Source organism: Carassius carassius, chromosome 42, assembly GCF_963082965.1.
Source record: "Carassius carassius chromosome 42, fCarCar2.1, whole genome shotgun sequence".
Classification (NCBI taxonomy): domain Eukaryota; kingdom Metazoa; phylum Chordata; class Actinopteri; order Cypriniformes; family Cyprinidae; genus Carassius; species Carassius carassius.
The window spans coordinates 560,497-576,419 of record NC_081796.1 but is presented as its reverse complement, the minus strand read 5'-3'; the positions used below and the strand labels follow the sequence as shown (position 1 = coordinate 576,419).

General features: G+C 40.6%; 1 protein-coding gene across 1 annotated transcript in view; it reads right to left on the bottom strand.

Annotated features, from left to right (window-relative positions):
- Nucleotides 1-14,964: 14,964 nt before the first annotated feature.
- The window catches only part of LOC132123955 (reversion-inducing cysteine-rich protein with Kazal motifs-like), a 47,566-nt gene continuing 46,607 nt past the window's right edge, over nucleotides 14,965-15,923 (bottom strand). The window contains exons 20-21 of the mRNA XM_059534646.1: nucleotides 15,688-15,843; nucleotides 14,965-15,268 (exon numbers count right to left, since the gene is read on the bottom strand). Coding sequence (XP_059390629.1) covers nucleotides 15,053-15,268; nucleotides 15,688-15,843 — 372 coding nt within the window. The 3' untranslated portion in view covers nucleotides 14,965-15,052. The remainder of the gene's footprint in view (nucleotides 15,269-15,687; nucleotides 15,844-15,923) is intronic.

The window sequence follows — 15,923 nt, the reverse complement described above, 5'->3', positions numbered from 1 at the left end:
GGCTTGCTTAGTTGGGGACACTTCATCTACAGTGATATCGTTGACTTGATTGCAAATAAATGCACAGACACTATTCAACTGAACAGAGATGACATCACTGAATTCAATGATGAACTGCCTTTAACTATCATTTTGCATTATTGACACTGTTTTCCTAATGAATGTTGTTCAGCTGCTTTGACGTAATTTATTTTGTTTAAAGTGCTATATAAATAAAGGGTACTACTGTAATGGAAATCACAACATGGGCTCAGGAATACTTCTAGAAAACATTGTCGGTGAACACAATCCACCGTGCCATTCACCGTTGTCGGCTAAAACTCTATAGGTCAAAAAAGAAGCCATATCTAAACATGATCCAGAATCACAGGCGTTTTCTCTGGGCCAAGGCTCATTTAAAATGGACTGTGGCAAAGTGGAAAACTGTTTTGTGGTCAGACGAATCAAAATTAAAAATTCTTTTAGGAAAATACTTATAAGTTACTACTAAATATTGTAGAATCGTAATTTTCTGTAAAGTTGCTTTGTAATGATTTGTATCGTAAAAAGCGCTATACAAATAAACTTGAATTGAATTGAATTGAATGCTGAAAGTTATATCCAAGTTCTAGAACAACATATGCTCCCATCCAGACGTCGTCTCTTTCAGGGAAGACCTTGCATTTTCCAACATGACAATGCCAGACCACATACTGCATCAATTCAACATCATAGCTGCCTGGAAGAAGGATCCGGGTACTGAAATGACCAGCCTGCAGTCCAGATCTTTCACCCATAGAAAACATTTGGTGCATCATAAAGAGGAAGATGTGACAAAGAAGACCTAAGACAGTCGAGCAGCTAGAAGCCTGTATTAGACAAGAATGGGACAACATTCCTATTCCTAAACTTGAGCAACTTGTGTCCTCAGTCCCCAGACGTTTGCAGACTGTTATAAAAAGAAGAGGAGATGCCTTACAGTGGTAAACAGTTTCCCAACCTTTTTGAGATGTGTTGATGCCATGAATTTTAAAATCATCTTATTTTTCCCTTAAAAAGATACATTTTCTCAGTTTAAACATTTGATATGTCATCTATGTTGTATTCTGAATAAAATATTGAAATTTGAAACTTCCACATCATTGCATTGTTTTTATTCACAATTTGTACAGTGTCCCAACTTTTTTGGAATCAGATTTGTACTTGAGGAGAAAAATGACAGAAGTCTTGTTTTGTGAGAAATTCAAAATGGACTTAAAAACAAAATAAATTCAAAGAGAAAATGCGGTTTTGATTTCCCTCTGACAGATACTTATCTGTATGTAGATGTATCTTGATGTAAGCACATTTAGATATTTGTTTTGGAAATAAAGACTGAGAAAAATATCAGCTATAGATTTAATGCCATGACTATGATTTAAGCCCTCTGTAGGCTTGAATGATGAAAGGTCTGTCTCAATGTGAGTCGCTGTCTCTGGGAAACTGGCTTTCTTCTGAAGAACTGACGTTCACACTTCCTGTTGTGGTCAGAGTGGCTCAAGCAAACTAGTGCCATAGTCGTGTCACTTACTGCAATCAGAGAAAACAGCAGGACTGTATAAAAATGTGTTGAAGTAAAGGTGGCAACAGAAGAGCAAAACAGTTTTAAATCATCAAGATATGGATTATCGTTCCTCGCCCTCGTGTCGTTCCAAACCACTATGACTTTTACTTCTGTGGAACATAACCAAAAATATGCTGAAGAACGTTTCACTAAAGATGTTCATGTTTTCTTTAGTAATATAACTGAAAGAAGTTTAATTTATGATGCTGATATCCTGGAACTGTACAGAGAGAGAGAGAGAGAGGTCTGACAGGTCGATCTGATCTCATTAAAGTCTGTGTGCAGTGTGGAATTATGGGTTCTCTAGAAAACACAGGCTTCGATGAGTGATCACCGTGTTCTAGGTCAGCTAAAAGCGCTGGTCTCCTCGTTCTGTGCGTCAGAACAATCTAAAGTGGACAGCCACTGGGTTCAGACCCAATGAACTTATTCAGCTTCTGCAGGACTTTCAGTGACTTCAGGAAAACAGAAATTTCATCGACATAAAGCTACGGAGAATTTCTCTGGTGTTTCTTAATTGATCTGTGCAATGCAGTTTAAACAGTATTAGATTGGATTACCTATTGCTTTAGAAATAGTTGAGTTAATGTAATGTATATATCTCAAAACTTCCTCTCCAGACCTCAAATAGAGTTCACTGAAACATGCTGCAAAAGCAACTGCGAGGCACATTGGGTCTGTCCTGATTCTCTCGCTGCGGTCCCTGCCCTTGGCCACTTGTCTTCTGACGTGACGTATTTCCTGTACTTAAAACAGTGTTTTTGGACGTGAAGACCGCAAGTGTGTATGACTTTCAGTAATGCAATGGGGTACACTTGCAACATAGTGTTGTAAAAATCTAACTAAGAGCTTTGTACATTTAATTAATTGCATTTTAAAATAAACTTCTAAACTTCTGTTCAGTTGTCTCTATCCATGACACAATTTAATTGTGGTGCTTTTTAAACATTTTACAAAATTGCACATAATCATCTCAGTACCAATAAAAAGCTCTAATTAATAAAAATATCTAAATAAATTCCTTAACATCACTGGTGAAAAAGTTACAAAAATTATTTCATGCTACGTATACTACAAATGCATTTACATATTTATGCACTTAATAAAAATACCCTGCAATTGTACTTTTGGTTTACTTAAAATCTGCTAAATTGTAACAAATGAATTTGTGCTATATGCACATTAATTGTGTGGAAGCAGTGCTGAAGCTAATAAAGATACTGAAGTATACTTGATTGTGCTAAAGTGGAACTATTGCTAGTAGACTTCAGGTACACTTTACAGGTGCATCTAAAAAATAGAATATTATGGAAAAGGTCTTTTTTGTGTAATGTAATGGGAAAAAAAGCTTTCTTATATTCTAGATTCATTGTACACAAACTGTCACGGCCAGCTCGATATCGACCGTAACATAAAATAGGAGCGCTTGCACAGATTGGTTGACTTGCAAGTTTCTTTATTCAAGTGCCAAAATGATACAATACAAAAGAACATAACATAATGTCTAGGGTTTAAATAAAGAGAAAAATAATAATAATCCAAATGGTGAGGAATGATAAATAAGGAAAGAAGAGAAAGTTGGAGTAAATGACTTCTCCGGAGGCTGCCAATCCCCCAGGTGAAGTCCTGTCAATGGAATCAGTCTATTCATTTATCCTGTCCACAATCAGTGGAAATCGCTCAGCAGGGCTGTACAATCGACCACACCCTCCTGAAGTCATCACGCCACCAGCAGGCAAGAAAAGGAAGCACGGGGTCGTAACACCTCCCTCCTCAAAAAGATTCGGCAACGAATCTAAAAGAAAACAAAAAGAGAAAAATCAAGCTCCACCCAAAGGACCAAACAATGGAATGTTCTAATTGTCCAAGAAGCATCCTCTACTCCACTTTGTTCAACACCTCTGGGCCCTAGAGATGAAAAAACGAGAAGAGAGAAACATACCACAGACATCTCGATGTTACGCTCGGGAAAGGGTGTCAGCTATAACGTTATCTTTTCCTCTTACATGTTTAATTTCCAAATGGAAAGGTTGTAAAATGAGACTCCATCGCATAAGTTGTTGGTTACGATTTCTCATCTGATTTAAGAAAACCAAAGGGTTATGATCTGTATAAACGATGATTGGCGCAGCAATTGACCCCAAATACACTTCAAAATGTTGTACGGCCAACACCAAGGCGAGGGCTTCCTTCTCAATAGTTGAGTAGACCTGTTGATGCCGATTAAATTTCTTTGAAAAGTAACTAACAGGATGTTGAACCTCGTTCGAATCTTCTTGCAAGAGAACTGCGCCCGCACCGCAAGCACTAGCATCAATTGCAAGACTGAAAGACTTTTCAAAATTCGGGGCGGTCAAAACAGGAGCACGTGCCAGCAAAGCCTTACAATTTTCGAAAGCTTGCTGACATGTCTCAGACCACTGAAAATTTATTTTCGGACTCAATAAATCTGTTAACGGTGAAACTACCCTAGCGAAATTCTCGCAAAAACTCCTATAATATCCCACCATGCCGAGGAATCGGCGTAATTCACGCCGAGTGGTGGGGGTTGGAAAACTACAAACGGCTTCTACCTTAGTCCCGATAGGTTTCACACATCCGTTTCCCACTACCTTACCCAGATACGTAACAGTCGCCTTTCCGAATTCAGACTTAGCAAGGTTGATAGTGAGATTAGCCTCAGCTAAGCGGGAAAATAATTCTTTGATCTGGTTAAGATGCTCAGACCAAGAAGAGCTATACAGGACGACGTCATCAAGATACGCCTCACATCCGGACATTCCATACAGTAGACGGTTTACCAATCGTTGGAAAGTCGCGGGTGCATTACGAACCCCAAAAGGCATTACTGTGTACTGCAGGAAAGCATCAGGCGTAACGAAGGCGGATAACTCTTTGGCGCGAGTAGTCAATGGCACCTGCCAGTACCCCTTTAGAAGGTCAAACTTACTTACGTATCGGGCAGAACCAACATGGTCGACGCAATCGTCAACACGAGGTAAAGGGAAAGAATCTGGTTTTGTCACCGCATTAAGTTTTCGATAATCGGTGCAAAAGTGATATGAGCCATCGGATTTATTTACTAGAACGCAAGGAGAACTCCATGAACTAAAACTGGGTTCAGCCAGGGTATGAGCAAGCAAATAGTTCACTTCTTTCTTTAACAAATCTCGTTTCAGTGGATTAACTCTATAAGCGTTCTGTTTAACAGGACAGGAAGTTCCGACGTCGATGTCATGTTCAATGGCAGAAGTACGACCAGGGACATCAAGGAAAAGAGAAGGAAATGACATCACTAACTCAATGATGTCACTCCTCTCCTTCTCTGTCAAATATGAAAGATGAGAGGACAGGTTAGCAAGGATCTCAGAGTTGTTAAGTCGTCCGTCTACTTTTTCTCGAGAAAGAAGATTCCCATCCTCATCAGCATTCTCTGAAGAATCACCACTTGTACCGCAAGAAAGAGTTGGATTAAAAGAGTCACAAGTGGTTACCACACTAACAGAAACAGAAGGAACAGAAGCTACATAAGATTTCAACAAGTTACTGTGACAAACTTGCACTTTTCTCCTACGGTCAGGAGTATTCAACAGATAATTATTATCTGAAAGGCGTTTAGCGACACTGTAAGGTCCTGTAAACTTTGCTTGAAATGGGTTAGCAGGAAGAGGCAGCAAAGCTAATACCTGATCACCCACCTGAAAATCTCTCAACTTAGCTTTCCTGTCAAAAAGTTGCTGCATTTTTGTTTGAGACTTACTCAGTTTCCTTTTAGCAATAGCTCGTGCCTCATACAGTCTACACCGAAATCCACTCACATAGTCTAAAACGTTTTCAGAAGGCTTAGACGAACGCCACTCATCAGCTAAAACAGCAGTAGGTCCTCGTACTGTATGTCCAAACACTAGCTCATTCGGACTAAAACCAAGGCTCTCCTGGATTACCTCACGTATAGCTAGTAACATCCACGGCAGACCTTCTTCCCAATCCGCATCGAGTTCCACACAATATGACCTTAACAGAGATTTCAAGGTTTGATGGAACCTTTCAAGAGCTCCTTGACTCTGTGGATGATAAGCACTAGAAATATTGTGGCTTACTCTAAGCTGACGCAGGGCTTTGGAGAACTGTTTCGACATGAAATTTGAACCCTGATCAGATTGAATAACTTTGGGAAATCCAAAGGTCGACATGAAATTAGTGAGGGCCTTCAAGACAGACCTTGTAGTGATAGACCTCAATGGATACGCTGCAGGATAACGAGTAGTCTGGCACATAAGAGTGAGAAGATACTGATGACCAGTCTTAGACCGGGGCAAAGGACCAACACAGTCAATGATCAGATGTTCAAAAGGAGTGGAAACAGCAGGAATAGGCTGCAAGGGAGCAACCGGCACTTTCTGATTTGGCTTACTGGTAATCTGACATGTATGACAAGATCGTATATACTTAGCCACATCTCGTTTTACCTTAGGCCAATAAAAGTGTCGCATAACACGATCATATGTTTTCCGTACTCCTGTATGACCAGCAAGTCCTCGATGAGCCAAATTCAACACAGAGTCTCTTACTGTAAGAGGGATTACAATCTGAGTTCTAGGTTCCAGAGAAACATCTTTATGCATGACCTCCGTCCGACAAAGGAGACCATCGTCAAGGAAGTACGAAGAAGAGTGGTGATCAGAACACTTCTTAGACCCTGCTGCAGAAAATAAAGGTTTAAGAGTGTCATCACTCTGCTGGGCTCTTATTAAATCCTCTCGAGAGATCTGTAACAAGGAAATCAGAGAACAGCCACCAACATCAGAGAGATCAGCATTAGTTTTTTCAGGAGTAGACATAACCTCAGATGGATCAACAGATTTACTTCGCAGTACCATAAAATCTTTCTGGTCAGAAGACAGCGAAGCACAGGCCTTCAGGTCTTTCTGTTTAGAGCATTCAGACGCATCAGATTCTGGTTCACCTGTATTAACAGTATAAAAGAAAGTGTCATGAAGGGGAACCTCTACAACTTGATTTTCAGACAACGGTTTAGCCATCGATCGAGTAACTGCACAAGCTGGAAACAAATCAGGGAATTCTTTAGGATTTTCGACAGATTTTCTGGGTATAGATACTATTATGGGCGGAGCTGCCACACTACTCTCTCCCCAAACATTCCCCCCAGCTAAATCATTCCCCAGAATAAACGTAATCCCAGGAACTGGAAGTGCAGAACGGACACCAACTACAACATCACCAGATACAATGGCAGAGGAAAGATGGATTCGGTGCAAAGGCACTTCAACAAACCCCATCTCAAAACCTCGTACTAGTACATAGGTTCCAGTCGCAGTTTCAGGAGTTAAAGGCAAAATTCCTTCTAGAAGGAACGATTGGGCAGCTCCCGTATCTCGGAGAAGACGCACGGGTACAGTTTCGTTCGACCCAGGCAATGACACGGTTCCTTCAGTGACAAAAGGGGTATAATCAGAGGAAATTACACACCGATTGAAAACAGTTTTACCACCTGGAATAGGTAACGGGTGATCTCTCTCATCACGAGTATCATCAATGAATGGCAAAGCAGCAACTAAAGCAACAGGTTTCGACAGTCTTTCTTTCTTCTTAAGAACAACACAGTCAGATATTTTATGGCCAGGCTTCTTACAATAATAGCAAACTATGTCTCGTGAGAGTACAGGCTTACTAGAATGATCAGAAACTGTCGCCTTAACGTTCCTACTCATCATAGGAGACTTAGTCTTCGCTTGAGAGCAAAACTTAGACTTACTCATGTCATTCTTAAAACTGACCGAACTAAATGACCCCCGATGGGTTAACACAAATTCATCGGCCATGATAGCAGCTTCAGAAAGTTTATTCACTTTGTGTTCAGTGATATGTATAGCTACAGCGTGAGGAACACAATGTTTAAACTCCTCCAAGAGCACCAATTCTCTTAACTGTTCTTTAGTGGTAACTTTCATGGAAGTACACCAACGATCAAATAAATTCTCCTTTTCTCTTGCAAATTCAACATAAGTGCAATCATCAATTTTATTCAAATTCCTAAATTTTTGGCGATATGCCTCAGGCACGAGTTTATACGCATGTAACACAGCAGATTTTACAGTATCATACTCACCACTCTGTTCCAGTGTGAGAGCAGAATAGACTTCCTGTGCTTTACCTGTGAAAACACACTGTAATAACAAGGTCCAAAACCTTTTCGGCCATTTTAAAGACAAGGCAACTCGTTCGAAATGATAGAAATATTTTTCTATTTCCCTCTCAGAAAATGGCGGAACTAATCTTACATTTCTATGAACATCAAACACAGGTTCGTGTAATTCACTCGGCTGACGCCGTTCAACGAGAGGCACATCAGCTCGCAAAGCTTCTGCTTGTTTTACTGACCACTCCAACTCCAACTTCTTTAACTGAAATGCTCTTTCATCCCGTTCTCTCTCCAACTCAAGTTCCAGTCTTCGCACAGCTAACTGCTGTTCTCTCTCTTCCGCTCTCTCTTTCACAGCGCGTTCTCTTTCTACCGATCTCTCTTTCGCAGCACGATCCTCACGCTCAGCGCGGAGTTTCGCTGCCTCTAAATACAACTGTTTCTCTTGCAATGACATCTCTAGGAATTTTATCTCACTTTCACTGTCAACTTCACAAGGAGTAGACACAAACGATTCACTAGGAGCAGTAAACTTAGTGCTTACCTCTAAAACTCCTCTGTCAACAAGTGATCGCTTCAAAGTAGTCACAAGTATTTCCTTCAGCCGCTTATCCTGAGTAGTGAGATCGATACTGAAGCGTTCGGCGATGTGCACCAGTTGCTCCTTTGTACAACTCTCAAGTAAGGTTTCTGAGGGACAAGCTAAGAAATCTTCGAGCACCGAAGACATTTTGTTAGTAAATACACTTAAGCTACAACAAAAAAACAACAACCAGATCACACGCGTGAGACGCTGTTTACCCGAAATACAACTCCCATAAGCCCCTGCTTCAAAGAGGAACTACGTCAGTGTATTACGTAACCTACTCATTCACAAAAATTCCGAAGACTAGCTACAAGTCGAAAACACATTGTAGGTACGAAAAGAAGAACGCACTATACACACACGAGCGCAATTACTTACCAATTTTTGTAGAATGGATTCACTTTTATAAACTGAGAAACTCCAGCTCCTATCTACGAAAACACTAACTAATTTCTACCTAGTCTTCAAAGGTGTACCGGGCTCGGGGCGGCATTAAACGCTGAACTCCGTAACGATCAGTTAAACTGAAAGTCCGAAAGCGTACCCCCTACAGAGAGTTAAATTTCCACCCAGGATAACCCTCAAAAACAAGAAAGACAAAATAATAAACAAAACAACAAACAGTGTTCCGTCGGAAGGATTGTATACACAACCCAGCTGGATACACTCTGACTAACCGGAGTTCTCATTCATAAAGGTAACCATTCACAAAAAAATAATCACATTACTCACCAAAGGATCGCGGACGAGCCCCCAATTTATGTCACGGCCAGCTCGATATCGACCGTAACATAAAATAGGAGTGCTTGCACAGATTGGTTGACTTGCAAGTTTCTTTATTCAAGTGCCAAAATGATACAATACAAAAGAACATAACATAATGTCTAGGGTTTAAATAAAGAAAAAAATAATAATAATCCAAATGGTGAGGAATGATAAATAAGGAAAGAAGAGAAAGTTGGAGTAAATGACTTCTCCGGAGGCTGCCAATCCCCCAGGTGAAGTCCTGTCAATGGAATCAGTCTATTCATTTATCCTGTCCACAATCAGTGGAAATCGCTCAGCAGGGCTGTACAATCGACCACACCCTCCTGAAGTCATCACGCCACCAGCAGGCAAGAAAAGGAAGCACGGGGTCGTAACAAAACTGAAATATTTCAAGAGTTTTTTGTTTTAATTCTAGGAAAATTACAAATTCATAATCTCAAAAACATTGATGATTCCTTTTTTAGGTTGATTAGTTTTATTAATGTTGAGTATAAATACTGGGAGCCTTTTGGGCTAGTTCAGAATATGCAATCACAATTATAGGAAAGACTAGTGACTTAACAGTTGTCCAGAAGACCATCATCAACATCCTCCACAAGGAGAGTAAGACACAGAAGGTCGTCGCTGAAAGAGCTGGCTGTTCACAGAGTGCTGTGTCTAAATATAGTTATAGAAAGTTGACTGGAAGGATGTGTGGTAAGAAAAGGTGCACAAGCAACAGGGATGACCACAGCCTTGGGAAGATTATCAGGAAAAGCCGATTCAAGAACTTGGGAGACCTTCACAAGGATTGGACAGAAGCCAGAGTCGCATCAAGAGTCTCCTCACTCAGACGTCTCCAGGAAAAGAGCTACAGCTGTCTCATTCCTACCAAGCCACTCCTGAACCAGAAAAACATCAGAAGCATTTCACCTGGGGTAAGGAGAAGAAGAACTGAACTGTTGCTCGGTGGTCCACAGTCCTGTTTTCAGATGAGAGTAAATTTAACATTTAATCCAAGACTGGAGGAAGACTGGAGAGGCACAGAATCCAAAGTCCAGTGTTCAGTCTCTGAAGTCAGAGATGATTTGGGTGTTGTGACGTCTACTGGTGTTGGTCCCTTGTGTTTTAGCAAGTCCAAAGACAATGCAGCCATCTACCAGATTTTGGAGCACTTTTTCCTTCCATCTGCTGACAAGCTTTATGGAGATGCTGATATAAATTAGCAGCAGGACTTTAGCACCTGCCCACAGTGACACAACCACTTCCAAGTGGTTGTCACGGTTGGTAAACCGTGATCTCGGGGTGTCTGCACTTTGTGGTGAAATCTGTGTGTTTCGCGTCTGCACTGATTAGTTTGTGGGCATCTCCGTTAACCCTCTGGAGTCTAAGGGTATTTTTGGGGCCTGGAGAAGTTTTGTCATGCCCTGACATTTGTGCTTTTTTCAGTTTCTTATAAACATCTAAATGGGTAAAGTCTAACTGGTCAAACTGGGCTATAATAATATGTGAAATACATGTATGTACATGATTGTGTTTTTGAGAAAAAAAATATTATGCGTGGTTAGTGAAAAACTAAAAATGTTAAAACACTTGAATAAGGCAAAAAAACACATAAAGAACAATGGTTCCCGGGATTTTTGAGAACTGGAGCTTGGAGCCTAGAATTTTTTTTTTTCTAAATGATGTGAAAATCATCTTGTTTACTGTGACGAGTGGGGCGGGGCCGAGGGACATGGGAGCGAGGCCGGTGGAGTGATTGGAGATGAGCTACACCTGTTCGACCCACCGGTCTCGAGGCCCACGGAGGAGATGGAAGGATATAAAACTGGAGCGACGACAGTGAAGGACGAGAGAGGACCAGGCCTGGGCTTTTAGTTGTGTTTTGGTTTTTATTTGAGCGCACCAGTCGTCCGTGAGGGGCTGGTGCGCTGTTTTGTGTTTATTTTGAAATTAAATGTTATTTAATTTGTCCGCCGGTTCCCGCCTCCTTCTTCCCGATGATTATTAAGGTTCAATTCATTACATTTACTCACTCACAGAAAACAATATATTGATTTTAATTTTCTAAGACACTTTTTGTTGGTAAAAGTCATATGCGAGTAGGCGTCAACTACCATGAATATCATTGTGATTTACACCTGAGAAGACAAAGGGCCGCATAATGAGCTGCATAATGAGCCATTCAGTCATCTGTGTCACTGAGAGCGAAGAGTTACAAGAAAGAATGTGAAGACAAAATAAAAGTATATAATTTTATGTTTGTAGTTTATTAAGAATATATTTAATTATCCCACAACATAATTTAATATCCACTTGGGGGAGCAGTTAAACAGTTTATTAGAAACAATCAAAGCTGACTTTCAAACAAATTGTTTGGCATCCTTACTCCAGTCACACAATCCTTCAGAAATCCTTTAACAATCTTATTTTTTTTCTGCTGAATAAAGTGCTTCATTCTTTTTTTTCTGAGGAAATCCATTTCTCAAATCCTCAACCACATCACATCTTTTTGGGGTGAATTATGTGTTATTCCTCTCATCGCGAAGCAAACAGTAAAATAAAAAAACTTGAACAGTCTCGCTGCTTTTTCTTCTGTGTGGGCGTATTCAAGCCGCGCGCTTCAGTTTGAATCTGAATAGCGCGTTCAGCGCGGGGGCGTGGTCACATTAGAAGATAATGAAGAGAGACGTGAAAAACGGACATCATGTTGTTTTCATATGGATTACTTTATCACAGAATATCTGTTTTCGGTGGCAAAATAGACACGTCAAGCTTTCTATAGATATCTCTCTCATGTATTTTCGTTGAGTATTCACGGAGTTACAGTTCGTTTAAATGACGTGTTTGTAAATGAAGATCAGCGCAGACAAAGGCTGCAGACAGCACACCTTGTTTGTTATCTTTATTTTATAAGTGCACAAAGTTTTGTTGTTATTATGTCTGTATCCAAAAAAAGTAGACCCTTTACAGATTCGATTGATGTATTGCTCTTATCTGTACGATTAAAACTGAAGGTGTAATTTAAGGCCCTGTCCACACGGACACGGGTATTTTTAAAACCGTGACTTTTTTTACGCGGTTCGGCCTTTCGTCCACATGAAAACGCAGTTTCAGGGCACCGAAACCAAACTTTTTTGAAAACCACGGCCAGGGTGAGCATTTTCAGTAACGCCTCAGCAGTGCCACAGACTGATCACCTCCGGGACACACCGCATTGAAGCAGTAATTCATGCAAAAGGAGCCCCAACCAAGTATTGGGTGCATAACTAAACCTGCTCTGGAGATCTTGAACATTTCTGTTGTGTAAAGGTTTTTTTGATGGATTCTTTGAGAAAATATTCTAATTTTGTGAGCTCCTGAATTTTTAATTTTCCTAAGCTGTAAATCATAACCATCAGAATTAAAACAAAAACCCTTGAAATATTTCAGTTTGCGTGCAATATATCTAGAATATAAGAAAGTTAGCTTTTTTTTTTAAATTTACTCTTTCATGATATTCAAATCTTTTGAGATGCACCTGTAAATATCTTGCTTTTAAAGACCCATATTATCCAAAGATCATACAATTACCATCAACTATGAATTTTAGACACATTATAGCCTTAATATTGAGAAATTTGCATTCTGTACAAGCAGTAGCCTACTCCAAATAAAGTGTAATTATATTTTTGATATTAGTAGGATAGGAGTGAGATGTCAATAAAAAGGTTAAAAGGTTTGAACTAAGGTTTGTCATATATTTAAAACACATATTGCCTACTATGGTGGTAAGGTCCTGCAGGTGATGAATGAGGAATGATGGGATATGCTTAGAGTTTGTCATGTTCAGTCTTGAGCTCTCACCCTCCTGGTTATTATCCCTTACTGAATTCAGCACGGATGAAACTTCAGCTCAAACTTTCAGAACCGTTTCAGTGAGTTGTCGTCTACTGAAAGTGCTTTTCAGAAAGATGTTTGGTCAGCTGAACAGTATATTATAAACTGAGCTTGACTTTTATTCCTTCACACCACTCACTAATGTCCATAGTTAAACAGAGGAGAAAGAAAAAGGTCATCTTCAGCCACCGAACACCAGATTGATTTAGTATGCTAATATAATATTGAGTAACTGACGTGCTAGACACAATATTCCAAGTTACTTTGTCTGGTTTGTCAATGGAAAGAGCTGGAAACGAAGTCCAAACAGCTGAAGCTCTCGCTGTGGTGTTTAGTTTCTGAATGAACAGATGATTCGAACGAATCAATTGAGTGAACGATTCAGTGAAAGACTCCATCGTAAAAACAATCAGTTGTCGCCACCTACTGGTACCCAACTGAAAATACACACACACACACACACACATATATATAGAGAGAACCTTCTGTTGTTTTCTAAATAAAAAGTCCCACAATGTTCACAACTTAAAACAAATAAACAAAACATTACGTAATGTAAATAAGCTTTCACAGAATAAGAATATGTGAATATACATTAATATATTTATATAGATTTCTATAAATTAATTCCCTTCTAATATGCTGATTTGCTTCTTAAGAAACATTTCTGATTATTATCAGTGTTGAACACAGTTGTGCTGCTCAATATTTCTGTGGAAACTGTGACGCATTTTATTTTTCAGGATTCACAGATGAACAGAAAGTTCAGAAGAACAGCTTTTATTTGAAATAGAATTCTTTGGAACATTATGAATGTCTTTACTGTCACTTCTGATCAGTTTAAATCACCCTTGATGAATAAAAGTATTATTTTCTTTCAAAAATATCTTACTGACCCAAAACCTTTGACCGATAGTGTACGTGATTTGATTTTCTGATTATCTAGAAATAGTACAGTGTCTCAGCCTCGATATCGACTAGAGCATTCTGATGAAATCCTTCAGTAATATGATCACATTTATTATTATCATATAAAAATATACATGGAAGAGTTAGACACAGAAAGGCCGTCCCATCATGCTACACAGCTGCCAAAGCCAAATAATACTGTCTGGGACGGGCGGCCCGTAACACACACACACACACACACACACACACACACACACACACACACACACACACACACACACACACACACACACACACACACACACACACACACACGCGCACACACACGCACACACACACACACTCACACAGACACACACACGCGCACACACACACACACACACACACACACACACTCACACAGACACACACACACACACTCACACAGACACACACACGCGCACACACACACACACACACACACACACACTCACACAGACACACACACACACAGACACACACACACACACACACACACACACACACACACGCGCACACACACACACACACACACACACACTCACACACACACACACACACACACACTCACACAGACACACACACACACACACACACACACACACACACACACTCACACAGACACACACACACAGACAGACAGACACACACACACTCACACACACACACACAGACAGACACTCACACGCACACGCACACACACACACACACACAGACAGACACACACACACTCACACACACACACAAACACACTTAGTACAGAGCTGTCAATCATCTTCAAATGGCACCTGATCATCATTAAAATAGAACATTTTGCTTCTTTTATCAACATAAACATTTGGTTTGCAAAACATCATTAAAAAAAATCTATACACATATATTTATATATATTTATAATTTTATAAGCAAGGCATATTGTGTTTACCACTTTATGGATAAGCAGTATGATTGTCATATTTGTTTACATGGCTGGGTTCCTCTTTTGTATTTTTTATAGAACCGATTGACATTACAGGAACAATATAATATATCTGTCATACTTTTAGTGTTTTAGTGTGTGCTGGGGTCAGAGACGGTGAGACCCCAGCGCTGATTCCTTCAGGAAGTCCTTAACACTGAGAGACAGTCAGCAGCGGTGACCCCGGGAGGTCAGAGGTCAAGCGGGTGGCTAGGAGGAGAGCAGGGTCCCTGCGACAGACAGCAGGAGCGAGGAGCTGAAGACACAGAGGGAGAGGGAGAGCGAGGGCAGCGCGGCCGAGCTGATGGTGGACAGCTGGAGCTCGGAGTGAAGGAAGGCCGCCAGAGGCACGTGTGAGCCCAGCGTTGGGCTGGCCGAGTTAATGAGAGAGTCGATCTTCTCTGCCTCTTTACTGCAGGCTTCGATCTGCACAGGAGAGAAACACAACTCACCAGACAGGCCTTTCAGACAGCTCCCATGAATATCTGCAGTGTGTGATGCAAGCGCAGGAAAGACTTCCTCTCACAGAACACAGATGAGATGACCCAGTGCTGCACGCTCTCACTACAGCTCTGTCATACACTTCTACTGTACAGGAGAGCCCTCAACATATCTGTGATTTAATTAGAACTTATAGATTTATTTTTGTTGTTTGCTGGTTATCAGCCATGATCCTGATTGTCTCATTCACAGTAAACGCAGCAGGTCCAGATGGAGAACAGAGAGTATGCAAAATCTACATTTGAGGTATTTAACAGTATGTTTAATCAGTCTTAATGGATATTCCTGGTAGAAGCTAGCTGTGACGCTGTGATTGATCATTACTGCACTGAGTGAACACACACCTGCAGCGGCGTGGGCTGCTGATCCACAGGCACGATGAGGACCACCAGCTCAGAGTCCATGCTCAGATAGCCGAAGATATCACACTGAGGGACAGAGATGTGCAGCCGCAAGATCTTCAGGATGTCATGGACCGTCACCGGCTGATTCCGGTTCAGCTGAAACACACACACACACACACACACACACAGTGTGAATATGAATGCTTCCTCACACTATATGCATTCATCTCACAGCA